This window comes from Anas platyrhynchos, chromosome 23, assembly GCF_047663525.1.
Source record: "Anas platyrhynchos isolate ZD024472 breed Pekin duck chromosome 23, IASCAAS_PekinDuck_T2T, whole genome shotgun sequence".
NCBI classification, from domain to species: domain Eukaryota; kingdom Metazoa; phylum Chordata; class Aves; order Anseriformes; family Anatidae; genus Anas; species Anas platyrhynchos.
Window position 1 is genome coordinate 4,299,254 of NC_092609.1, and position 24,154 is coordinate 4,323,407.

General features: G+C 67.6%; 2 protein-coding genes across 2 annotated transcripts; one reads left to right on the plus strand and one right to left on the minus strand.

Annotated features, from left to right (window-relative positions):
* Window positions 1–732: 732 nt before the first annotated feature.
* Window positions 733–18,693, plus strand: CAMK2B (calcium/calmodulin dependent protein kinase II beta). The gene is given in 15 exon segments (XM_072027090.1): window positions 733–877; window positions 3,476–3,570; window positions 4,905–4,909; window positions 4,911–4,965; window positions 5,277–5,331; window positions 5,434–5,499; window positions 7,467–7,538; window positions 8,896–8,996; window positions 12,322–12,362; window positions 12,461–12,532; window positions 13,900–13,944; window positions 14,266–14,314; window positions 16,916–16,991; window positions 17,071–17,165; window positions 18,359–18,693. Coding segments are annotated over 15 exon segments (1,125 nt in total). The 5' UTR covers window positions 733–812; the 3' UTR covers window positions 18,592–18,693.
* Window positions 18,694–19,518: 825 nt separating this feature from the next.
* Window positions 19,519–23,966, minus strand: YKT6 (YKT6 v-SNARE homolog). Its single transcript, XM_072027180.1, has 8 exons — window positions 23,807–23,966; window positions 23,088–23,193; window positions 22,274–22,356; window positions 21,920–22,020; window positions 21,729–21,833; window positions 21,566–21,631; window positions 21,310–21,411; window positions 19,519–21,103 (listed from the first exon to the last, which is right to left on the minus strand). Exons 1-8 carry the CDS (start codon window positions 23,934–23,936, stop codon window positions 21,068–21,070), a joined length of 729 nt encoding a protein of 242 aa, XP_071883281.1. The 5' UTR covers window positions 23,937–23,966; the 3' UTR covers window positions 19,519–21,067.
* Between the last annotated feature and the right edge of the window lie 188 nt (window positions 23,967–24,154).

Here is a 24,154-nt window from a genome sequence, read left to right on the forward strand (position 1 = left end):
GGGTGGCCCCCCCACAATGTGGGGGGGTTGTGGGGGGGTTGTGGGGGGGTTGTTTTGGTCAGGGGGGGGTTATGGGGGGAGCACGGGGGGGTGGGGATGTTTTGGGGGGGGTGCGGGGTGTTTTGGGGGGGATGTGGGGTTTGGGGGGGTGGGGGGGATTGGGGGGCTGGATGGGGGGGTGGGGGGTGTTTTTGGGGTGATGGATATGGGGGTGGGGGGGGTACTCGGGGTGGGGGGGTTGGGGGGCTGTAGGGGGGGCATGGGGGTACTGGGGGGGGACGTTGGGGGGGCTGGGGGGGGTATGGGGGGGTTTTGTGGGGGCTGTGTTTGGGGGGGCTATTGGGGGGGTACTGGGGGCATTGGGGGGGCTTTGGGGGTCTTGGGGGGTGGGGGCATTGGGGGGGGGCTACTGGGGGGTACCAAGGGGGGTGGATGGGGGTGCAGGGGGGGCTCCCTGGGGGGGGCTGCGCCTGGGGACCCCTCCGGGAGAGCCCCATCGAGGCGGGGCCGTACGGGGGGGGGAGAGACAGGGAGAGTGGGGCGGGGGGAGAGTGTGGGGGGGGGTGGCTGGGGGGGGGGGTTTGGGGGGGGGGCTGTCCCGGCCCAGAGCCTTCCCCCAGCTTCGGCAGCACCTCCTTCCTCCCCCCCCCCCTCCTCCTCCTCCTCCTCCTCCTCCTCCTCTTCCCCCCCCCCCCCATCCCCATCCTCCCCCCGCCCCCCCCCCCCTCCTTCACCAGCAGGGGCCGAGCGGTGCCGGTGTTGGCGGCGGGGCCGGGGCCGGGCTCATTGCGGCGCGGCGCGGCGGCAGCAGCATGGCCACCACCGTGCCCTGCACCCGCTTCACCGACGAGTACCAGCTCTACGAGGAGATCGGCAAGTAACGCCGGGGGGGGGGGCGGGGGCGCAAAAATTCCCCAAAAAATTTTTTTAATTTTTTTTTTTTTTTTTTTTTTTTTTAAATTTACAACCCCGGGGGGGGGGTGGTAATGATGGGGGGGGGGGGTCTCACCCCGGGGGGGTGGGGGGGGGCTCGGTGCAGCCGTGACGCATTTCCTACCCCCCCCCCAGGGGATGGGGGCATGGGGACACAGGTGTCGCCCCCCCCCTTCCCCATCGGTAATGGCCCTGCCCCCCCCCCCCCCCCCTCCTTGCCCCTTCCCACGCCTCGGGTCGGGGCCGGCCGCGGGGACCCCCTGGGGACCCCCCCCCCCCGCGTGGGGAGCCGTGGGCCTAAAGGACCCCATGGCCCCCCCCATGGCCCCCCCATAGCCCCCCCATAGCCCCCCAGCCCCTACAGCCCCCCCAGTCCCTACAGCCCCCCCGTGCCCCCCCATAGCCCCCTCATAGCCCCCCCAGCCCCTACAGCCCCCCCCATGCCCCCTCATAGCCCCCCCAGCCCCTACAGCCCCCCCCCGTGCCCCCCCATAGCCCCCCAATCCCTCCCCCCCCCACAACCCCCCAGTACCCCCCCATAGCCCCCCCAACCCCTACAGCCCCTGTACCCCCCATAGCCCCCAGTCCCTGCCCCCCCATCCCATTGCCCCCCCCAGTCCCCTATACCCCCCATCCCTCCCAATCCCCATGGCCCCCCCTCAAACCCCCCCGTAGCCCCCCAATCCCTGTGCCCCCCCCCCCCGCCCAGTGCCCCCCCCCAGCCTCTCTGCCCCCTTGCCCCCCGGGATCCCCCCCATCCCCAGGGATCCCCCCCCCTCCCTGCCCCCGATTAGCCCAGCCCCCAGCTCCAGCGGGCCCCCCCCGATAACCCCCCCCCCATCACCCCCCCCAGTTCTTATCACCGCCCTGTGGATCCCCCCGGCCTCACAGACCCCTCACCAGACCCCCCCCCTCCTTATTACCCCCCCTCTTTATAGCCCCCCCCCCTTATAGCCCCCCTCCTTTTAACCCCTAGCTTCCCACAGCCCCCCCCGATCCTTGCAGCCCCCCCGTCCCTACAGATCTCCCAGTCCTTCCATCCCCTCTGCTTCCTCGAGCCCCCCCCATCCTTCCGCCCCCATCCTTGCAGCCCCCACCTCACAGGTCCAGCGCTCCCCACAGACCTCCCAAACCCTCCGGCCCCCCCCAGTCCCTACAGCCCCTGTCCCTATAGCCCCCCCCCATCCCTATTGCCTCACCGCTCCTATAGCCCCCCGAACCCCCCACCCCTATAGCGCCCCCATCCCTACGTCCCCCCACACCTATACCCCCAACTATAGCACCCCTGTCCCTATAGCCCCCCCATCCTTACAGCCCCCCCCCATCCCCATCCCTATATCCCCCAGTCCCTGTGCCCCCCCCATCCCTACAGCCCCCCCCCACCCCTATATCCCCTGGTTCCTATAGCCACCTGCCCCTACAGCCCCCCATCCCTATATCCCCCATCCCCGTCCCCATCCCTACCCCCCCATCCCCCCCCCCATCCCTCCTCCCCCACCCCCTGCGCCCCTCCAGGGCTCAGCCCCCTCCTGCCAGCCCCCCCTCACCCCCATCCCCCCCATCCCCCTATGGCCCTTACATAACGCCCCCAGCCCCCCCGCTCCGTGCGGACCCCGGACCCCCCCAATCCATCCAGCCCCCCCCCCATGGAGCAGCAGCCGAGGAAAGGTTTATTTTTTTGGGGGGGGGGGGGGCACTTGGAGGTCGCACCGCCTTGCCCTCCCCAGAATCCAGCATCCGTCCTGGTTGCCGTGGCAACGCGCCCCCCCCCATGTCACCCGCCATCACCGCGTGTCCCCCCCGCCGAGAGCCGGGGACCTCCGCCGTGCCCCCCCCGGGGAAACTGAGGCACGGGGGGGGCACCCAGCACCTCCCCTGTCCCCAGGGGCCATATGGGGGGGGGGGCACACGGTGGGGACCCCCCAGCTTCCAGCGACCCCCCCATGTCCCAACCCATCACAGAGGGGGGGGTCCGTGCCCCACAAGGGGGGGGCTGTGACCCCCCCTGAGGACTGCCTCTAAGCCCCCAAAATGTTTTTTTTTCGGGGGGGGGGGCAGCAGCGGGGCTGGGTGGGGGTCCCGGGGTTTGCCCCGCAGACGGGCAGGGGACAATCGGGACACCGGCGGGGGGGCACACGCATGTTTTGATGGGGGGCCTTCGGGGACGGCCCCGGTGGATGCTGCCCCCTGCCCCCCCCCAGGGGGTGCCCCCCGTGTCCCCCCCCCCGCCGTGCCCGCAGCCGGGCCCCGTGCCCACCGCCGCCATACCGGGCCACCCGGCGTCCCCATGGCAACCGGCTGCGGGTGCCAGATCCTGCCCACGCCCCCCCCGCGGTGCCACCCGGTGTCAGCGCCCCCCCTTGCCCCCACCCCGCGCCACCACCCCCCCCCCTCCCCAAATATAACCTGGGCGGGGGGCGTTCGGGGCTCGCCCCGGTGCTGAGTCACGGCCGTGGGTGCTGAGTCATGGGGAGGGGGGTGGGGGGGGGTGTTTGTGGTGGGGGGGGGCACTGAGCCGACCCCCCCCCCGTCCCTGTCCCAGGGGGGCTTTCTCGGTGGTCCGGCACTACGTCAAGCTCTGCACCGGCCATGAGTACGCCGCCAAGATCATCAACACCAAGAAGCTCTCGGCCAGAGGTACGGCCCCCCCACGCACCAAAGCCCCCGGGCCCCCCCCCACGCAGAAAGACCCTGGGGTACTTGGCCACCTTGTGGGGCTGGGGCTGGACCCACGCCACCATGAGCCCACCCCCCACCCCGGGCACTGCCCCACGGGGATGTGCGTGGGCAGGGGAGCGGGGTCGGGGGGGCGGGGGGGGGGAAAGTGTGTAAGTGTCCAAGGGGGAGCAGCGGTGTGTGTGTGTGTGTGTGTGTGTGTTGTGTGTGTGTGTGTGTATATATACCTAGGCCTATATATCCCCATAGGAACATAATCCAAAGTGTGTCTACAGAATTTGAACATGCAAAAGGGTGTGTCAAAAACCCCACGGGGCTGTGTGCACGGGGGGGTGCAAATGTCCGTGAGCAGCGTCTGTGGCCAAGGGGGAGGGCAAGTGCATGAGGGTGTGTGCCAGGGTCATAACTGAGTGTCAAGCAGTGTGCACGTGCGCATGTACAAATATATGTGTGCAGGTGTGTGTGTGTGTGTGCACGTGTATGTGTGTGCAGGGGGTGTGTGCACGCACGTGTGTGCCTAGGTGGGTGTGTATGTGTGCGGTGCACACGCTGAGCAGGTCTGCATGTGCAGGTGCTCGGCCAGGACACGGTGCCTGTGTGCACACCGTTTGCGGTCCAGGGGGTGTGCTGCGGGAACAACCAGCAGCGGCGTGGCTGTGAGCACAGGCGTGTGCGTGCCCCCAAGCACCGCACAGGAGTGTGCACAGGCGTGAGGAGTGTGCACAGGTGTGCGTGCACAGGTGTGCGCAGCACCGCTTGCACACGTGCACAGCCGTGTGCGTGCAGACGGGGTGCGTGTGGTGGGCTGGATGTGCGTGTGCACACGCATGTGCAGGCGTGTGAGCAGGGGCACGCACACGTGCACACAGCAGAGTTGTGCACACACGTGCACGGTGGGTACGGTTGTGCACACAGGTGAGCTGTGCACACACACGTGCACAACCACACGCGTGCACCAGCACACGCGTCCCGCACGGCACGCACACAGCCAGGCATGCACATGGGGGTGCACAGCGACTCGTGTGCACGGCTCCGTGTGTGCACAACCACACGCGTGTGCACGAGCACGGAGACGCAGCCGTGTAAATCCGCCGCTTGCACACGCGTGTGCACAGCTGCAGCCACCTGCAGGGAGCGGGTCGGGAACCTGGGGGTGCCTGAGGCTGGAGCGGGCACCGGGACGGGACAGGGACAGGGACAGGGACAGGGACAGGGACGGGGACGGGGACAGGGACGGGGTCAGGGTGGGGGTGGGGACCCGTCCGTGCCCCCCCCTGAGCCCCCTGTCCCCCCAGACCACCCAGAAGCTGGAGCGGGAGGCGCGCATCTGCCGTCTGCTGAAGCACTCCAACATCGGTGAGTGGGGACGGGGGGGTGGCACCTGGGGACAGCTGGGGACAGCAGGGCAGCACCGGGGGGCGCTGGGGGGGGTCCCTGGGGGGTGCTTGGGGACATCTGGGGACACCTGGGGACGCTGGGTGGCACCCGTGGGTGCCTGGGGACGGCCGAGGTGCTGCCGGGTGGCACCTGGGGACGCGGCGGGTGGCACCTGGGGGGGTGCTGGGGGACATCTGGGGACCCCTTGGGACACCCGAGGACTTTGGGTGGCACCCGGGGGTGCGCCGGGTGCCACCTGGGGCCCCCCCTCAGCGTCCCCGTCCCCGCAGTGCGGCTCCACGACAGCATCTCGGAGGAGGGCTTCCACTACCTCGTCTTCGACCTGTGAGTGGGGGGGTCCCCGGGGGGGGGGGTGTCCCCAAGGGGGGGGTGTCCCCATGGGGGGGTGTCCCCGGGGGGGCGCAGGGTGACGGCACTGCCTTGCAGGGTGACCGGCGGGGAGCTGTTCGAGGACATCGTGGCGCGGGAGTATTACAGCGAGGCGGACGCCAGGTGAGCCCCCGCGCCCCCCCGGCCCCCCCGGGCGCTGCGGGGGGGGGGGGGGGCAGCTCCAGCAGGGGGGGGCACCCCGCTTTTTTAGGGGGGGGGGAACAGTGTGCCCGTGACCCCCCCCCCCCCCACTTCCCCCCATAACCCCCCCCCCACAACAACCCCGGCTCCATTCTGCTTCTGGGTTCCCGCCGCCCCCCCCCCCCTTTCTCTCTCCCCACCCCCCCCCGTGTCCCCCCCCCCCGGGGTCCCCCCCCCCCGTGCCGGTGCCGTGCCCCAGCGCCCTGTGTGCCCGCCGTGTGCCCGTCCCCGTGGTCTCTGGGCTTTCACAACATTGTTTCTCCCCCTCTCTCGTTCCCCCCCATCTCCCCCCCCCCAAACCCGTACCCCCTCCCCGTGCTCCCCCCCATGTCCCCCCCCCCCCGTCCCTTCCAACCCCCCCCCCCTCTGTCTCCCATCACGCGTCGCTCGGGCTCTGTGCGTGTCCGTGTGTCCGTCCGTGTGTCCGTCTGTCCCACCGCTACCCCTCCGCTCGCTGTCCCCCCCCCCGCCCCCCCCGGCACCCCGTTCCCTGTGTTTTGCCTCTTTGCCCCCCCCCCCCCAAAACCTGCCCCAATACCCCATAACCTGTCCTCCTGCTTCCTGACCTGCCCCATGTCCCCTCACCTGCCCCATACCCTACAACCTGTCCCATACCCTATAAACTACACTCCTGCTTCCTAACCTGCCCCATACCCTAAAACCTGTCCTATACCCCCATTACCTGTCCTATACCCTAAAACCTGTCCTATACCCCATTACCTGTCCTATACCCCGTAACCTGTCCCATGCCCTGTAACCTGCTCTCCTGCTTCCTAACCTATTCCATACCCTATAACCCATACCCTATGACCCCATCCCACACCCTATAACCCCATCCCATACCCTATGACCCATCCCATACCCTATAACCTGCTCTCCTGCTTCCTAATCCATCCCATACCCTATAACCCTTCCCATACCCTATGACCCATCCATCTCATACCCTATAACCTTTCCCATACCCTATAACCCGTCCCATACCCTATGACCCATCCCATACCCTATACCCTGTCCCATACCCTATACCCTGCTCTTCTGCTTCCTAACCCATCCTATACCCTATAACCTACACCCTATAACCTTTCCCATACCCTATAACCCATCCCACACCCTATAACCCATCCCACACCATATAACCCCATCCCACACCCTATACCCCGTCCCATACCCTACAACCTGCTCTCCTATTCCTAACCCACCCTATACCCTATAACCCGTACCCTATGACCCATCCCACACCCTATGACCCATCCCACACCCTGTACCCTGTCCCACGCCCTATAACCCCATCCACCCCCTATACCCCCCATCCCCCAACCCCACCCCCATTCTACTGCAGTCACTGTGTCCATGAGCTATTAACGCTTCACCTTGGCCTGCCCAGACTGCGTTCGTCGCCCAGAGGGGCCCGGAGGAGGCCAATGCCACCGCCACGACTCGCTGCCTCGCCGCCCCTGCCTCGCTCTCCCCCTCCTCTCCCCTCCCTCCCTTCTCCTCCTCTCCTTCTTCCCTCACAATTTCAGATCACCCAGCCCCTAGGAGGGGGGGGGGGTCCCAGACTGGCCACTTGACCTCTCATCTCATTCCTCTCCCCTCTCTTTGTTAATTCTCATGCCCCCATCCTCAGTCCTGTCTAGGGGGGGGGGCAGAGTCCTTGGGGACCTTTGGGGGGAGCTGTTGGCGGAGGGAGGGGTCCCCACACACCCCAGCCCCCATCCATCCCGGGGAGCACCCTGGGCGTAGTGCTGGTGGGGGGGGATGCCTGTAAGGAGGGGGGGTCCCACCCCTTTGGGTGCCCCCATCTTAAGACACAGGCCGGGGGTCGGGTGCTGGATGAGCCGCCGGGGGGGGGCACGGCGCCCCCTGACCCGCGGGGTGTTTGCACGCAGCCACTGCATCCAGCAGATCCTGGAGGCCGTCCTGCACTGCCACCGTGGGGTGGTGCACACCAGGACCTCAAGGTGACACCCCCATCAGGTCTAGACCTTGCTCAGCCTCTGGGGGGGGGGCCTCCCTCTCTCTGGGGGGGGGGGCAGCCAGCATGCACCCCCCCTCCTGCACCCTTCACCTTCCCGATGCTGCTGGAGGGAGGTGCTGGGGGGCTGTGGGGTGATGTGGGGCCATTTCACGTGTGTGTGTATGCCCCCCCCCCATCTATGTACCCCCCCCCGCAGCAGAACCTGCTCCTGGCCAGCAAGTCTGCCGGCCAGGGCAGGCAATGGAGAAGCTGGCCGACTTCGGCCACTCGCATGAAGGTGCAGGGCGACCAGCAGGCCTGTCGCTGGAGTGAGTGGGAGCCCCCCAACCTCCAGCCCCAGGCCCCCGTGCTGGCCACCCCTCCCAGCTTCACGCCCGGCTCCTGCCCCGGGTGCAGGGCGGACCTCCCAGGCAACACGTGACATATGGGCCTGCAAGTAGGGGACCCAGCCCCCGGTCATGGCCCAAACCTGGTGCTGCGCCCCCCTCTGCCTGGTCTGCGCCCCCTGGCCCCAGCTCCCGTCTCTCCCGTCCCTGGTCTCTGCCGCCCACCCATCCCAGCCAGCCTCCCCGTCCTGCCCGGCCTCCCCTGCGCCCGGCACTCACCTGGCCTCTCTCAGTGCCTGTACTGGGCCCATCCATTCCTCTCCCAGTCCTCATACTGGTCCCATTCTTGTTCTTCTCCCAGTCCCCATACTGGTCCCACCCATTCCTCTCCCAGTCCCCATACTGGTCCCGTCCCTGTTCTTCTCCTAGTCCCCATACTGGTCCCATTCCTGTTCCTCTCCCAGTCCCCTTCCTGCTCCCATCCATTCCTCTCCCAGTCCCCATACTGGTCCCATCCATTCCTCTCCCAGTCCTCATACTGGTCCCATTCTTGTTCTTCTCCCAGTTCCCATACTGGTCCCATCCATTCCTCTCCCAGTCCCACCCCAGTCTCCATACTGGTCCCATCTATTACTCTCCCAGTCCCCATACTGGTGTCATCAATTCCTCTCCCAGTCCACATACTGATCCTGTCCCTGTTCTCCTAGTTCCCATACTGGTCCCATCCATTCCTCCCCCATCCCACCCCAGTCCCCATACTGGTCCCATCCATTCCTCTCCTAGTTCCCATACTGGTCCCATTCTTGTTCTTCTCCCAGTCCCCATACTGGTCCCATCCATTCCTCTCCCAGTCCCGTCCCAGTCCCCATACTGGTCCCACCCATTCCTCCCCCATCCCACCCCAGTCCTCCCCCGGGCCCACCCCGACCTGCCCACCCCCGCTCGGTTGGGCCCCCCTGGATGCAGTGGGGCGGTTTGGGGTGCGCCCTGACCCGCGCCCCCCCCCATCCACAGCGGCCATGCTGCATCCTGCATGGCTCCCGTTCTGGCGACGCGGACCAGCACAAACTTCTTCTCCACGCCGTCGGCGGACGCCTCCGGTGGATTGCGGCCCCGTCAGCCTCTGGAGCCTAAGGGGCGCTGCCGGGGCACGCGTCCCCAGGGGCTGTGCTGGGGAGACTGTGGGGGGGGCCTCGAGGGGCGGCAGGGACGCAGCCCGCCTCTGCCCCCGCCCCGTCTCCCCAGTTCCCCTCGGCAGAAGTGGGGACCCGGGTGACCCCAAAGCGAACACCATCAACAGGAAGTCTGACCCATGGACCCCACGGCAGAGGTGGGCCACCCCACCAAGGCCCTCAAGCACCCATGGGTGCTGAGTGCCCAGCCCCCACCTCCTGCATCCCCCAGTCTCCAGGCAGCCCATCAGCTGACCCTGACGCCCCTGTCCCCCAGCAACGCTCCACCGTGGCCTCCATCATCCCCAGGCGGGAGCGTGGTGCCCTGAAGGCTCGGCAAGGCGGGGAGGCAGACCTGGAGGAGTGGCCGAGGGAGGGGAGGTGATGGCAATTTCCCGCCACAATTCCAATCACCCCTAGTCCCCCATCACCAGTCCTCTGCCCAAATCTTCCAAACTGCAACCTCCCCAGTACCCCCACCATCCCAGTGCCCCCACCCCGTGTATCCCATGCCCCAGCCACGTCCCAGTGCCCCCACCCCCATCTCCCAGAGCCCCCCACCTGTCCCCGTGCCCCAGCCACGTTCAGGTGCCCCCACCCCATATGCCAGTACCTGCCATGTCCGGTGCCCCACAGCCTCCCAGTGCCCCCAGCCTGCCAGTGCCTGGCCATGTCCACAGTGCCCCCACACATCCAGTGCCCCATCTCCAGAGCCCCAGCAGCCACGGTGTCCACCAGCAGCCCCAGTACCACCATTTCACAGAGCCCCCCAGAGACCCATACCCCAGTGCCCCACCCGTCTGCAGTACCCACCATTTCCCAGTACCCCAGCCATTGCCAGTGCCCACCATCCCAGCCCCACTCTGCACACCCATCCCAGTACCCCCCACGTGCCAGTGCCTACCCCATCCCATGCCCCCCACGTCACAGTGTCCAGTACCCCCCACGCCCAGTGCCCACCTCCCAGTGCCCCGACCCAGTGCCCCCCGGCGTGACTGGTGCAGCTGAGGAGGAGCCATCCTGACCACCATGCTGGCCGAGTTCTTCACAGTGAGCCCGGCGGGCTCACCCCGGCAGCCTCAGCCCACAGCAGAGCTGAGAGACCATCATCAGCCCCCGCAGCAGATCCTCAGCCACCCTCTGGCTGCTTCTCCCCCACCCTGAAGCCCCTTCCATCACCTCCAACAGCTGCAAGCAGAGCTGATGATCTGGGAGGGGCCAGCAGACCAGGTCTCAGCAGGTGGGGGGGGCACGGCAGCCCTGTCCACTCCACTCCGCTACACAAACAACAAAAAAGCGGGGAGCTTGCCCCAACTCAGTGCCCTCGCCTTCCCGAGGCGCAGGTGGTGCCCAGGGCCGCAGTGGCCGTGGTGGGGGGAGTGCTGGACACCCCCATACCGCCCCAGCTCAGCGGCTGTGCCTTCCTCCTCTCTCCTGCCACCTGCCCTCCCTGCACAGTGAGCAGGCCCGCACAGGGCCACCTCCCAGTGTCTGGCAGGGCCCCAGCCCCTGGGCACCCCCATGGGGCTTAGTGGAGCAAGAGTCCCCCTGCCCCAATCCCCCTAAAAAGAAACACCTAACCCCACCCTTGCTGTCCTCACTGCTAGTCTTCCCTCACCACCCCACTGAGTACCTGCTGGGAAATAGGAGCGCACGACCAGTCACCCCCCAACACAAGCGCCTGTGTGCCCACCTCCACCCCCCCTCCCGCCGGCCTTTCCTCTGCCCCGGGGCTGGGGAATGCCCCCGCTGCTGGCACCCGGCGCCCCCTCCCCGGCACCGCAGCGCTTGTCTCATGTCCCCGTCCCCCGACCCAGCCCTGGGGGCCGCTTTTGGGACCCCCCCCCCCACGGTACTTGGGACCCCCATAGTGCCAGGGACCCCAATAGTAAATGGGGACCCCCCCATGGCACCTGGGACCCCCATGGTACTTGGGACCCCCCCCATGGTACTTGGGACCCCCATAGTACATGGGACCCCCATGGCAACTGGGCCCCCCCCCAGGACCCCCATGGTGCCCCCATCCCACCCAGGACCCCTCTGGTACCTGGGACCTCCACGCCCCCTGGAACCCCCATGGCACCCCCCCCACCCCTCACAGCACCCAGGACCCCCCCATGGCACCCAGGACCCCCCCCGGTACCTGGGCTCCCCATGGTGCCCCCCCCCAGCACCCCACCCCCCCACCAGGTGCCACAGTAGCACATGGCCATGGTGGGAAAGGGGGGGGGGGGCAGGGAAGTTGGAGCTGCCTTTGGGGAGGTGCCCCCCCATCACTGCTGCTCCATCCCACAGCATCGTCCTGCCCGGGGGGGGGCTGGCCAGCATGGGGGAGCTGGCTCATGGCTTGGTGGGAGGGTGACCTGCTGGTGGGAGGTCACTGCTTGCATGGGGGGGGTGGGTACTGCCCCGGGGGGGTCCGCACCGCCGCATGCCCCCGCACCAGCTCCAGCGCGCTGCAGCCGGTGTTTGTGGCGCCGCGAAACACTCGGCGGGTCTCAAACCCCTCCACGGCCAGCCCCCCTCCCCCCAAAAAAAAAAAGGGGTCCCCACCAAATGGCTCTGGTGCAAGCCCAGCTCTCAGCGCCGCAGCCAGCTCTGTCCCCAGCCCGCTTCCCGAGGAGGGCCCGGACCCACGGGGGAGCCCGTGGGGACACGGCTGTGTCACGGGGGTGTCCCCGTGTCCCCCCCCCCCCCAGTCCTCCCCTATCCCCGTCCCCCCCCCCCCTTCTAAAAGCCGGTCCTGGTGCCGTCACCGGCCGGCCCCCCCTCTAGCCCCCAGCCCCCCATGGGGTCCCCTCCGGTGCCACCAGGCCTGGAGGAGCGATGCCGAGGACGCCAGTGCCGGAGGGGGGGGAGCTGCCAGCACGGCCCCCCCCGGTGCCACCTCCCCCCCGTCACCCCCCCGTGCCCCCCCCCCCAAGGTCAGGCTAGGAGTGAGACGCCACCACCACGTCGGGGCTGCGCCGCCGCCTGCTCTCAAGACGATTTTTTTGGTGTTTTTCTCGTTTTTTTAACCCATTCCCCCCCCCCTCCCCCAAATTCCCCCCCCCTTTCTCTCTCTCTCGCCCCCCGCCCCCCCCCTCTCTCTTTCTCTCTCTCTCTCGCTTTCCTCTCTGCATTTCTCCAAGGTAAGCCAACCCCCGGCTCCCCGCTTCGCCCCCCCCCGGTGCCCCCCCTCAGGGGCGCTGCCGGGCGGGGGGGGGACGGTGGCCCTGTCCCCAGGGCGGGGGCACAGCGCTGACGCTCTGCTTTCCCCCCCCCACAGCAGCTAAGAGCCTGCTCAACAAGAAAGCCGACGGCGTCAAGGTGAGGGGACGCTGGGGGGGGACACACGGGTGCGGGGGGGTCACCACCACCCCCCCACGCCATCGCTGAGGCCCCCCCCCTCCAATGTCTCCCCCCAGCCGCAGACCAACAGCACCAAAGGCAGCGCCGGCGTCACCAGCCCCAAGGGGACGCTCCCGCCGGCGGCGCTGGTAGGTGCCCCCCCCACCCGCCGTGTCCCCGGGGGGGGGCCACGAGGAGCCGGGCCCCTTCGTGCCCCCCCGCGCCCCCCTCCTCCATCCCACCATCCCATCGCATCCATCGCCATGCTCGCCCCGGGCGTCCCCAGAGCCACCGGCAGCCAGGGGGGGCACCTCCTCACGCCCCCACACCCCAAACCCCCCCAGCCAATGCGGCCGGCACGGTGGGTGCAGGATGCGGCCACGGGCAGGGGGACAGCACCAGGACCCTACTGGGACAGTGGGGACAGGATGGGGACAAGGATGGGGTCACGGCACCAGGACCCAGGTGGGTGCAGGATGCGGCCACGGGGACAAGGATGGGGTCATGGCACCAGGTGGGTGCAGGAGTGCGGCCATGGGGACAACACCAGGACCCTACTGGGACAGTGGGGACAGGGGTGGGCCATGGCGGCACAGGGTGGCAACACAGCACCAGGACTGGGGTGGGTGGCGGGGCTGGGCCCGGGACCGGGTGGGACTGGGCCGGGGCTGGTGGGGACTGAGCCGCGGATGGGGACAGCGCCAGGACCCTACTGGGACAGTGTGCAGCGGGTCTGAGCCACGGGGACAAGGATCAGGTGCAGGGACAGCCAGGACCCGGTTCAGCAGGTGGGTGCAGGGTGCGGGGATGGGGACCAGGACCCTACTGGGACAGTGGGTACAGGATGCGGCCATGGGGACACAGAATAGGGTAGTGGCACCAGGATCCAGGTGGGTGCAGGATGCGGCCACGGGGACAGCACCAGGACCCTACTGGGACAGTGGGTACAGGATCCGGCCACGGGGACAAGATAGGGGTCACAGCACCGGGACCTGGCTCAGCAGGTGGGTGCAGGGGATCTGTGGGCACGGACCCCGGACCCCAGCCCCTCAGGTGGGTGCAGGGGACAGGACCCGGGTGAGGTGCAGGACGTGGGCACGGGGACAAGGATGGGGTCACAGCACCAGGACCCCGCTCAGCAGGTGGGTGCAGGACGCGGCCCGGGGGGCGCCCACCACGACCACCCTGGCAGGACGCGGCACGCCCGGCACGGTGGGTGCAGGATACGGGCAGGGGGCCCCCCCCCACCCGCCCCCCAAATCCCCCTCCCCGGGGTCCCTCTGGGCTCTCACCCCCCCTCTGCTGTCTCCCAATTAAACCATCGGGCTTGCGCTGGACTAACGACTCTGCTTCTCTCCCCCTCCCCGCCCTCCCCACCCCGCTCTGGGTCTGTGCCCCCCGTCCGCGTGCCCCCCCCTCCAAATTTCTCCCCCCCCCTGCTGTGCTCTGGTCTCTCCTCGCCTCCTCCTCTCCCCTCTCTCCTCGCCTTCCTCTGTCTCTCTTCCTTCTCCTGTAGGAGCCTCAAACTACCGTAATTCATAACCCTGTGGACGGCATTAAGGTATTGCTGCCCCCCCCCGGGGCCGTGACCCCCCCCCTTTATTTTATCCCCCCCCCTCTTTTCTCTCTCTCTCTCTCTTTCTCTCCGCTTTCCGCCTCCATCCTCCCCGCACATCTCCCATCTCCGCGGGGCCGGGCGGGCTGGGGGCTCGCGGCTGGGGCCGGGGGGGGTGTGGGGGCTCCCCGTGTCCCTGCGCTGCCCGGGGAGCCGGCACCCCGCGGCCGGGGCGTGCAGACCCCCCCCCGGCGGGCGCTGACACCCCCTCCCTTCCTGCCCCCCCCCCCCATCTCTCCCTCCGCACCGCCGCCCTCCCGCTGGCAGGAGTCGTCCGACAGCACCAACACCACCATCGAGGACGAGGACACGAAAGGTGACGGGGGCGTGGAGGGCGGGGGTGGAGCTGGGTGGCACTGGGATGGCACTGGGATGCGCTAGGCTGCACTGGAGGACATTGGAATGGCACTGGGATGCACTGGGATGACATTGGGATGCATTGGAGGGCATTAGAATGGCACTATGGGGCACTGGGGTGCACTGGAATGGCACTGGGATGCATTGGAGGGCATTGGAACAGCACTGGGATAGCGCTAAGAAGTACTGGTGTGCATTGGAATGGCACTGGGATAAAGCTGGAATGCATTGGGATGCATTGGAATGGCACTGGGATGGCGCTGGGATGCATTGGGATGCATTGGAGTGGCACTGGGATGGCGCTGGGATGCACCGGGATGGTGCTAAGAGGCACTGGGATGCATTGGAATGGCACTGGGATGCACCGGGATGGTGCTAAGAGGCACTGGGATGCATTGGAATGGCACTGGGATGGAGCTGGGATGCACTGGAAAGGCATCGGGATGCACTGGGATGGAGCTGGAATATGTTGGAATTAATTGGAATGGCACTGGGATGACTGGGATGCATTGGAGTGGCACTGGGATGGAGCTGGGATGCATTGAGGTGCATTGAAATGGCGCTGGGACGGCTCTAGGAGGCACTGGGACGCATTGGAATGCCCTGGGATGGTGCTAGGATGTACTGGGATGCTTCGGAATGGTATTGGAATGAACTGGGATGGAACTAGGATGCACTGGGATGCATTGGAATGTCACTGGGATGTGCTAGGATGCACTGGGATGCACTGGAATGGTGCTGGGATGCATTGGGATATGTTGGAATGGCACTGGGATGCACTGGGATGGTACTGGGATATGTTGGAATGGCACTGGGATGCACTGGGATGGCACTGGAATGGCACTGGGATATGTTGGAATGGCACTGGGATGGAGCCAGGATACACTGGGATGTACTGGGATGGTACCAGGGTGCACTGGGATGGACGTAGGATACGTTGCAATGGCACTGGGATGCACTGGGATGCACTGGGATGGCACCAGAACGCGTTAAGGTGCATTAGGCTGGCATGAGAATGCACTGGGGCACGTTGGGCTAACACTGGGATGCACTGGGGCATGGTGGCATGGCACTGGGATGAACTGGCATGCCCTGGGGTGCCATAGAGCTGTACTGGGGTATGCTGGAGTGGCACTGGGGTGTACTGGGGTGGCACTGGAAGGCATTGAGATGCACAGGATGCAATAAGTTGGCACTGGGATGCACTGGAATGACTCGGGGATGCAGCGGGATGGCACCGAGGTGACTGGACATGCATGGAAATGGCACTGGGATGCACTGGGGGGAACTGGGGCGTGCTGGGACGCACTGGGAAGCAGTAGACTGGTACTGCAATGCACTGGAATGGAACTGGGATGCGTTGGGACACGCTGCAATGGCACTGGGACACAGCAGGATGGCACTGAATGTACTGAGTTGCACTGGGACAAACTGGAGTGTGATGTTAGGCATTGGAACAGCATTGGGTCAAACTGGGATGGAACTGAAGTGTGTTGGAATGCACTGGCATGGCACTGGGGTGCACTGGGACGGCACCGGGGCAGCTTTGGTCTGCACTGGGGTGGCACTGGGAGGGACCGTAACACGCCTGGGTGCCTAGGCTGGCACAGGGGTGCCCTGAGGCACACTGGTGTGCAGTAAGATGGCACTGGGATGCACTGGGATGGAACTGGAATGCCTCAGCATGGCCCTGGGATCCACTGGGGTGTACTGGAATGGCTCTGAGGTGGCACCAGGATGCTTTATGGTGCACTAGGATGGCACGGGGTTGTACTGATATGCACTGGTGTGGCACTGGGGCACACTGGAGTGTACTGGAGTGGTGCTGAGATGCATTAGCATGGCACTGAGGGACACTGGGATGCACTAGGATGGCACTGGGAATGCAGTGAGATGAGCTGGGGGGGAACTGGATGCTCTGAGACAGACTGGGATGCAACAGGATAGCACTGGGACACACTGGATGGAACTGGGCTGTGCTGGATGGCACTAGTATGGTACTGGGAGGCACTGGGATGCGATAGGATGGTAATGTAGTGCATTGGCATGGAACTGGGATGCACTGGAACGCCACTGGGACACACTGGCATGCATGGGGTTGCTGTTGGGATGCACTGAGCCACACTGGGTTATACTGGAGTGGCACTGGAATGGCACTGGAACACATTGAGGTGACACTGGGATGAATTGGGATGGCACTGGTTTGTACTGGGATGTGGTGGGATTGCAGCAGGGTGGATCTGTGGTGTGTCGGAGTGCACTGGGACACACTGGAATGCGATGGGATGCTCTGGGAGAGACACGTTGGAGTGCACTGGAGTGACACTGGGATGTACTGGGACGCGATGGGACGGCACTGGGCTGTGTTGTGATGCGCTTGCATGGAACTGGGATCTGTTGCAATGCACTGGGTGGTACTGGGAGGCACTGGGACGTACTGGGAGGGACGGCTGCTGGCGGTAGGGACCTTCCTCCTCCTCCTCCTCCTCCTCCTCCCGGGGGTCCCCTGGGCACCCCGCAGTGGTTCGGGGCCGTGACCCCCCCATGTCCCCCCCCCCAGCCCGCAAGCAGGAGATCATCAAGATCACGGAGCAGCTCATCGAGGCCGTCAACAACGGGGACTTCGAAGCCTACGCGTGAGTGGGGGGCCGGGGGGGGGGGGTTCCGGGGGGGGGGTCCCAGGGGGGGGTCCGTGGCTCACGGCGCGCCTTGCAGGAAGATCTGCGACCCGGGGCTCACCTCCTTCGAGCCCGAGGCCTTGGGCAACCTGGTGGAGGGCATGGACTTCCACCGCTTCTACTTCGAGAACTGTGAGTGCCCGGCCCTGTCCCTGCCCGTCCCCGTCCCCGTGCCCTTCCCAGCCCCTGCCCGTGTCCCTTCTGCCTGCCCCCTGCCCGTGCTCCTGCCCGCACCCTCGGGTCCGTCCGTGCCCGGATCCGTGCTGGCAGCGCTCCTGCAGCCCTGCCTGGCTCCCTGCCCGCACCCGTGCTCGTTCTGCTCCCCAAATCCTGCCTGTGCTCGTCTGCGTCCCTGCCTGCACCCTGCTGGTGTCCTTGGGGGTAGCCCTGCCTGCACCCTGCCTGCGCCCTGCCTGCACCCTGCCCATATCCCTGCTGGTGCTGCTCCTGCAGCCTTACCCAGCTCCTTGTGGTGTTCCTGCCTGCGCCCTGCCCATATCCTTGCCCTCATCCCTGCCTGCGCCCTGCCTGTACCCTTGTGCCTATCCCTGCCTGCGCCCTTGCTGGTGCTGCTCCTGCATCCATCCCTGCCTGCGTCCTTGGTGGTGTTCCTGCCTGCGCCCTGCCTGCCTGCCTGGGTGCCTGCCCTGCACCTACCCCTGCCTGTACCCCTGCCCATCTCCCTGCCCACCCTGCCCGTACCTCTGCCCATACCCCTCGCTTTACCCCTGCCTGTACCCCTGCCCGTACCCCTACCTCTACCCCTGCCCGTACCCCTGCCCACCCTGCCCGTACCCCTGCCTGTACCCCTCCCCGTACCCCCACCCATACCCCTGCCCATCTCCCTGCCTGCCCTGCCCTTACCCCTGCCCCTCTCCCTGCCTGTACCCCTCCCCGTACCCCTGCCCATACCCCTGCCTGCCCTGCCCATACCCCTGCCTGCCCTGCCCATACCCCTGCCTGTACCCCTGCCCATATCCCTGCCCATACCCCTACCTCTACCCCTGCCCATACCCCTGCCTGTACCCCTGCCCATACCCCTGCCCATACCCCTACCTCTACCCCTGCCCATACCCCTGCCTGTACCCCTGCCCATATCCCTGCCCATCTCCCTCCCCGTACCCCTGCCTGCCCTGCCCGTACCCCTGCACCTACCCCTACCCCTATCCTGTACCCCTGCCCATATCTCTGCCCATACCCCTGCCCATACCCCTACCTGTACCCCTGCCCATCTCCCTGCCCTGCCTGTACCCCTGCCCATCTCCTTGCCTCTCTCCCTGCCCGCCCCCCTGCCCTCACCCCCGCGGCTGACGGGCTGCCCGCAGTGCTGTCCAAGAACAACAAGCCGATCCACACGACCATCCTGAACCCCCACGTGCACGTCATCGGGGAGGACGCCGCCTGCATCGCCTACATCCGGCTCACGCAGTACCTGGACGCGCAGGGCCGCCCGCGCACCAGCCAGTCCGAGGAGACGCGCGTCTGGCACCGCCGCGACGGCAAGTGGCAGAACGTCCACTTCCACGGCTCGGGGGCGCCCGTCGCCCCCCTCCAGTGAAGGTGAGGGCGGCTCAAGGGGGGGCCAAAAGGCCGCCGGCCCCCCCCGACCTCCCCCCAAAAAAAAAGAAAAAAAAAAAGGAAAAAAAAAAAAAAACAAAAACCACCCTGAGAACCCAAAACTCAAGCTGAGGGCACCCCCCAGCCTGAGCCCGCCCCCCCTCCAAGCCTGAAGCCCCCCCCCCAGCCTGAGACCCCCCCCCTTTCAGCCTCAGACCCCCCCCCCTCCCATAGCCTGGGTCCGGCCCGACGGAGACGCGGCCGCGGTCCCGGAGCACGCGTCCGCATGCCTGTGCCCCCCCCAACCCCCCCGCCCAGTGCCTGCGTTTGCAGAAAAAGGAGAAAAAAAAAAAAAAGACAAAAAAAAGCAAAAATGACAAATAGAAAAAAAAAAAAATCCAAAAAAATCAATCATCTCACACAGACCCCCACCGACGTGCGGGGGCGGGGGGGCTGCCGGAGACCCCCCCCTGCTCCCTGACCCCCCCCCCCTCCCAACATTTTTCCCTTTTTCCCCCCCGAAGCCCGTCTGCGCCGGGCCGGGGGGGGGTTGGCCCGGCCCCCCCCCGCCCCCCCGGCTGTGCTCGTGGAGTTTCGCTGTCGCTGGTGGTGGATGTTGCGTTCTTTGGGCTCCGCTTTTGCTCGCCCCCCCCCCCACAACCCCCCCCTCCCCGGGCCCCCTGTACATAGAGAGAGCTCTTTATTTTTGAATTCCCGCGGGAGCAGCTGGTGCCCCCCCCTCCTTCCATCCCCCCCCCCCAAAAATCCCCCCCCCAACACCCCCAGGGCTGCTCCCCCCCCCCCTTCCCAAAGTGTGGGGCCGGGGCTGTTCCCGCAGCCCCTGGGGGGGGCGCGGAGCCGGGTGCTGGGGATCAAAGGGGGGGGGGAAGGAATGGGGGGAGGAATTTTTGGATTTTTTTTTTTGGGGGGGGGGGGATCCCAGCCCAAAGGGGGGGCTCGGGGGCGATCCAGCCAGCACTGAGGCAGCGTCGAAAGCACTTTATAGACTAAGAGAGCGGGTCTCTTAGGGGGCACAGGCTGCTCCGCCGGCCCCCCCCGGGCCCCCCCCGCACCAAGGGCGCTGCTCCCCCCGCACCCCAGCCCCACACCCCCAGGGAGGGGGGCTCACGGCTCCGGGAGGGGAGGGGGCTTCACCCCAACCCCCCCCCCCCCCAAATTTCTCCCCCCCTCCCCTCCTCCTCCTCCTCCTCCGAGGTGTCCCCTCCTCGCACTCCCGGCGCTGGGGGCTGTTTGTGGCTGGGGGGGTGGGTGGGGTGGGGGGGCCGGGGGGGGGCAGCTTTTTCCTTTCTGCATGCCCTGCGCGGGAGCACCCCGCTGTCTGTCGAGGAGCTGAGCTGAGCTGTTTCCGTCCCTGAATGCTGGTGGAGCGTTGCCAAACTTCTCTCCCCCCCCCTCCCCTTTTTCTCTCGTTCTTTTCCGTTCCCCCCCCCTCCAAATTTTCTCTATTTCCCCCCCCCCTCCCGGCATATTGCCCCCCACCCCCCACACCCCTTCGTCTTTTCTTTCTGAGCCTTGTAAGTGTAACAGATGACTCTGATTTCGTTTTTGTCTCGGGAAAAAAAAAAAACTGCAAATAAATTATGAGGAAAAACAACCGCCAACACCCCCCCCCCACGGGGCGGGGGGGGGGACACGAGGCTGAGTGTTGCTGCACCCCCCCCCCCCCACCAGGCCCGATCCTGCCCCACGGAGCCCAAGCAGGCCACGACCATCACAGAGAACTTTATGGGCTGCGATAGCGCCCCCGATACAGCCCCGACACAAAGCTGCCCACCGAGGCGGGGGGGAGGCCCCCTTTGAGCCCCCCCCCGAGGCTGAGCCCCCCCCCCCCAGGGCTGAGGGAGGGGGGAAATGGGGACCCCCCCACCATGCCAAGCACCCATCCCGCTGGCTCCCACCCACCCCACAGGAACAGGGGGTAAGGGGGGGGCTCAGACCCACGGAAGGGGGGCAGCCCCATAGTATGGACCCCCCCCAGCTTCCCCCCCCCCAAAAGGGAAGGGGTGTGGGGGCCGACCCTGTGTGTCCCCCCCAAGGGGGCACAGCCCCACCCCAAGCATTTCCCTGCTCCCACCCGCCCCCCCCCGGGGACACAGATGCAGAAACACCCCCCCCAGCTCCCCCCCCTCCATGCCCCATGCTGGGGGGGGTCCCAGCTCCTCTCTCCCCAAGCCCCCCCGGGGCTGGCAGCGCGGAGGCACTCGCTGGTGTTACAGGCATTGGTGTGGGGAGGGGCACAACGCAGCCCCAGCCGCCCCGGGGGAGGGCGAGGGGGGGCCGCAGCTCTCCCCCAGCCCCCCCGGCGCGGGGTCCTCTCAGCCCCGGGCACGGCCGCGGTGCCCGGGGGGGCTCATCCCGAGCAGTGGCCCCGGAGCCGCCGGGGCTCCGCGTCCAGTCCGAAATCCGAGGGGGGGCGAGGGCCTGGCGGGCCGGGGCAGGAGCCCCCCGCGGGGGGGTCACATCACTGCACAGCACGAGTTCTGCTTCCGAGCCTGGGGGGGGGGCGAGAGGTGGCCTGAGGGCACTGGGGGGGCACCCCACACTGGGGGGGGGGCGAGGAGCTCCACAGCTGGGTTTGGGCAGCCGAGCCCCCTGCCCGACCCCACACCCAGCACCCCCAGGGGCTGCTTCTGCCCCAAACCCACCCCCAGCCCGCGGGGGGGGTCCCTTCCCGGGGGGGGGCGGGTGCCGCACTCACGGTTTTGTAGAAGGCTTTGGACTGCGCCCCCAGCACCTCCGATTTGGACACCAGGTCGTCCAGCTTCTCCCCGCGCTCCAGCAGCGACTCCATGGTGTTGTGCTGCACAGGGAAACGGGCACCGGGCACCCCGTCGGCATTTGGGACCCCCAAACCGGGGGGGGGAACACCTGGGGGGGTGGGGAGCACCCGGGGGGAGTGGGGAGCACCCAGGGGGGGTGGGGAGCGGGATCAGCCCCGTCCCCGCCGTCCTCACCAGGATGATTTTGGTCTCGTCCAGCTCTGCCTGCACTCTGGTCATGGGGTCGGCGTCGCGGGGGTTCTGGGGGGGGTGGGAGGAGGGCGGTGTAATGCCAGCAGCCCCCCCACACCCACCCCGCCCCGAGGTGGCCGCGCGGCGCAGGGCCCCCCCCCAGTACCTGGTACTTGCTGAGGTACCCGTCCAGCGCCGCGTAGCCGATGGTGCCGGGGGACCCCGTGGGCCACTCTGCCCGGCTCACCTGCCTGCTGAACTCCTCCAGCACCTGCGAGCGAGGCAGAGCTGAGCCCCCAAATTCCCACCCGCGCCCCCCAGCCCCCAAATTCCCACCCGCGCCCCCACCCCACTCACCTTGTCCAGCAAGGTGAAGCAGACGCGCTGCGGGTACTCGTTATCGGCGATCACCACGCCGGCCAGCCCGTCGCTCCGCACGTACACGTGGCACAGGTACTCTGCAAGCAGAAACGGCATCGGGGGGGCCACTCTGGAGCCCCCCCCAGCACCCAACGCCTGCCCCCGGCCCCGTTTCCACCGCCAGCAGACGGCACCGGGAGGTTTCCACCCACTGGTGGCTGCGCTGGGGCAGCAGGGAGGGCTCGGGGGGGGGAGGTGAGCTCAGCCCTGTGTGCCCCCCCCCACCAAAACCTCTCGGGGAGGGGGCGCGAGGGGGGGGCTTCGCGCCTCGCAGCACGGCCACGCGCTCACCTTGCTCCTTGACGGAAGCCCGGCTGCCCAGCTGCGAGCGCTCCACGATCAGCTGGCTGGTGAAGGTCATGAACTCCTGCACGCTGCAAGCACACGGATCCCGCTGCTGAGGGGGGGGGCACCGGGCAGCCCCGGCCCTTCCCCACCGCCCCTTCCCCTCCAACCCTTCCCCTCCAGCCCCATCGGGACACTCCCGCGCTGGACCCAAGTTGAGTCAGGTCAGGAAAGTGCCCCAAGCTCGAGCCGTGCCAGGCAGACTTTTGCATAACCCCTTTTTTTTTTTTTGTTTGTTTTCTTTTCTTTTTTTTTTTTTTTTTGCTCCGCAATAAAATAGAGGCCAAAAGCCACAAACAAGCAGAAATAAATCTGCTCTGGCCACAGGGACAGGCAGATAAATTCGGTTTATCCCCACTGCTGCCGGCTGCCCCAAAGCCCAGGGGGAAGCAGCTCCTGCGGCCGTGCCTGGTGGCCCCCAGAGCCGCCCCCCCTCGCTCCTTCCCCTTACACACTCCCATGGGGGTGTTTTTAGGATCCCCTCTCTGCAGCACTGCCCCCAGCACCAAACGTGCCCAGCAAAACCTCGGCAGGGGGCTGGGAAATGCCCTGGAGCCGCTGCCGGCAGCCCCTGGCCCCCTCCACAGGTGGGGGGCAGCCGGAGCCGGACCCCAGGAGGTCTGAGCCCAACGCCCCCGGGGGAGGCGATGCCCTGGGGATGCTCGGTGCGGACGGGGGCTGCCGTGAGCCCCCCGGCCGGGCTCGTCCCGGTGCCGGCACCGTCCCACCGGGAGCCCCGGTGCGGGGCGCGGGGCCTGACCTGGATCTCTGGAAGAAGCTGAAGGTGGAGACGTCGTAGGCGGCCTTCAGCAGCTGCACCCGGGGCTCGCCCTTGTACAGCACGCTCAGGCTGTACAGCCTCATGGCTGGGGGGGGCAGCGGGGTCAGTGGGAACCGGTGGCACCGGGACCCCCAGGGAGCCCCCCAGGACCCCCCAAAGCCCACTGGGACCCACCAGGACACTATGGGGACAGCACGGGGACCCCCCAGACCCCACTGGGACCCCCCAAGGACCCCCCAGGGACCCCCCAGACCCCACCGAGACCCTATGGGGACAGCACGGGGAACCCCCAGACCCCACTGAGACCCCCCAGGGACCCCCCAGACCCCACTGAGACCCCCTAAGGACCCCCCAGACCCCTCCAGGACCCCCCAGACCCCACTGGGACCCTACGGGGACTGCACGGGGCCCCCCCAAACCCCACCTGGACCCTTCTGGGCCCCACCAGAGCCCTTCGGACCCCCAGACCCCCCCCGGAACGCCCCCAGAGCTCCCCCAGCCCCCGCCGGGCCCCTCCCAGAGCCCCCGGGGCCCCCACCGAGCCCCCGCAACCCCCCCGGGACCCCCCGGGACCCCGGCAACCCCCCCAAAACACCCCCGGGACCCCCCCAGGGCCGCACCGAGACCCCCGGCCCCCACTCGGACCCTACCGGGGCCCCCCCCAAGCCCCTCCGGGCCCCCCCGGGCCCCCCCGGTACCGGCGGCCGCGGACTCGCAGCGAGGAGGCGGCGGCTGAGGGGAGCGCTCCCGACCCGGAAGCAGAAAGGGCCCGACCGGAAGTGCTCCCGGCCCCGGTAACTGCCACGGGGCCGCGCCCAGCCTGCGCATGCGCAGCACGCGGTCCGCCCCGCCCCCCCACGGCTCCCGGCCAATGAGAGCGCGGCGCCATGACGTCATGGGGCGGGGCTCCCTGCAGGGAGCCTAGCGAGGGGGCGTGGCTTCCGAGCGTGTGGGCGTGGCCTCCACGGTGGGCGGGGCAACCTGGTTGGGTGGGACCGCCCCGTGGGCGTGGCTTCGCGTGTGTGTGGGCGGGGCTTTCCCGGTGG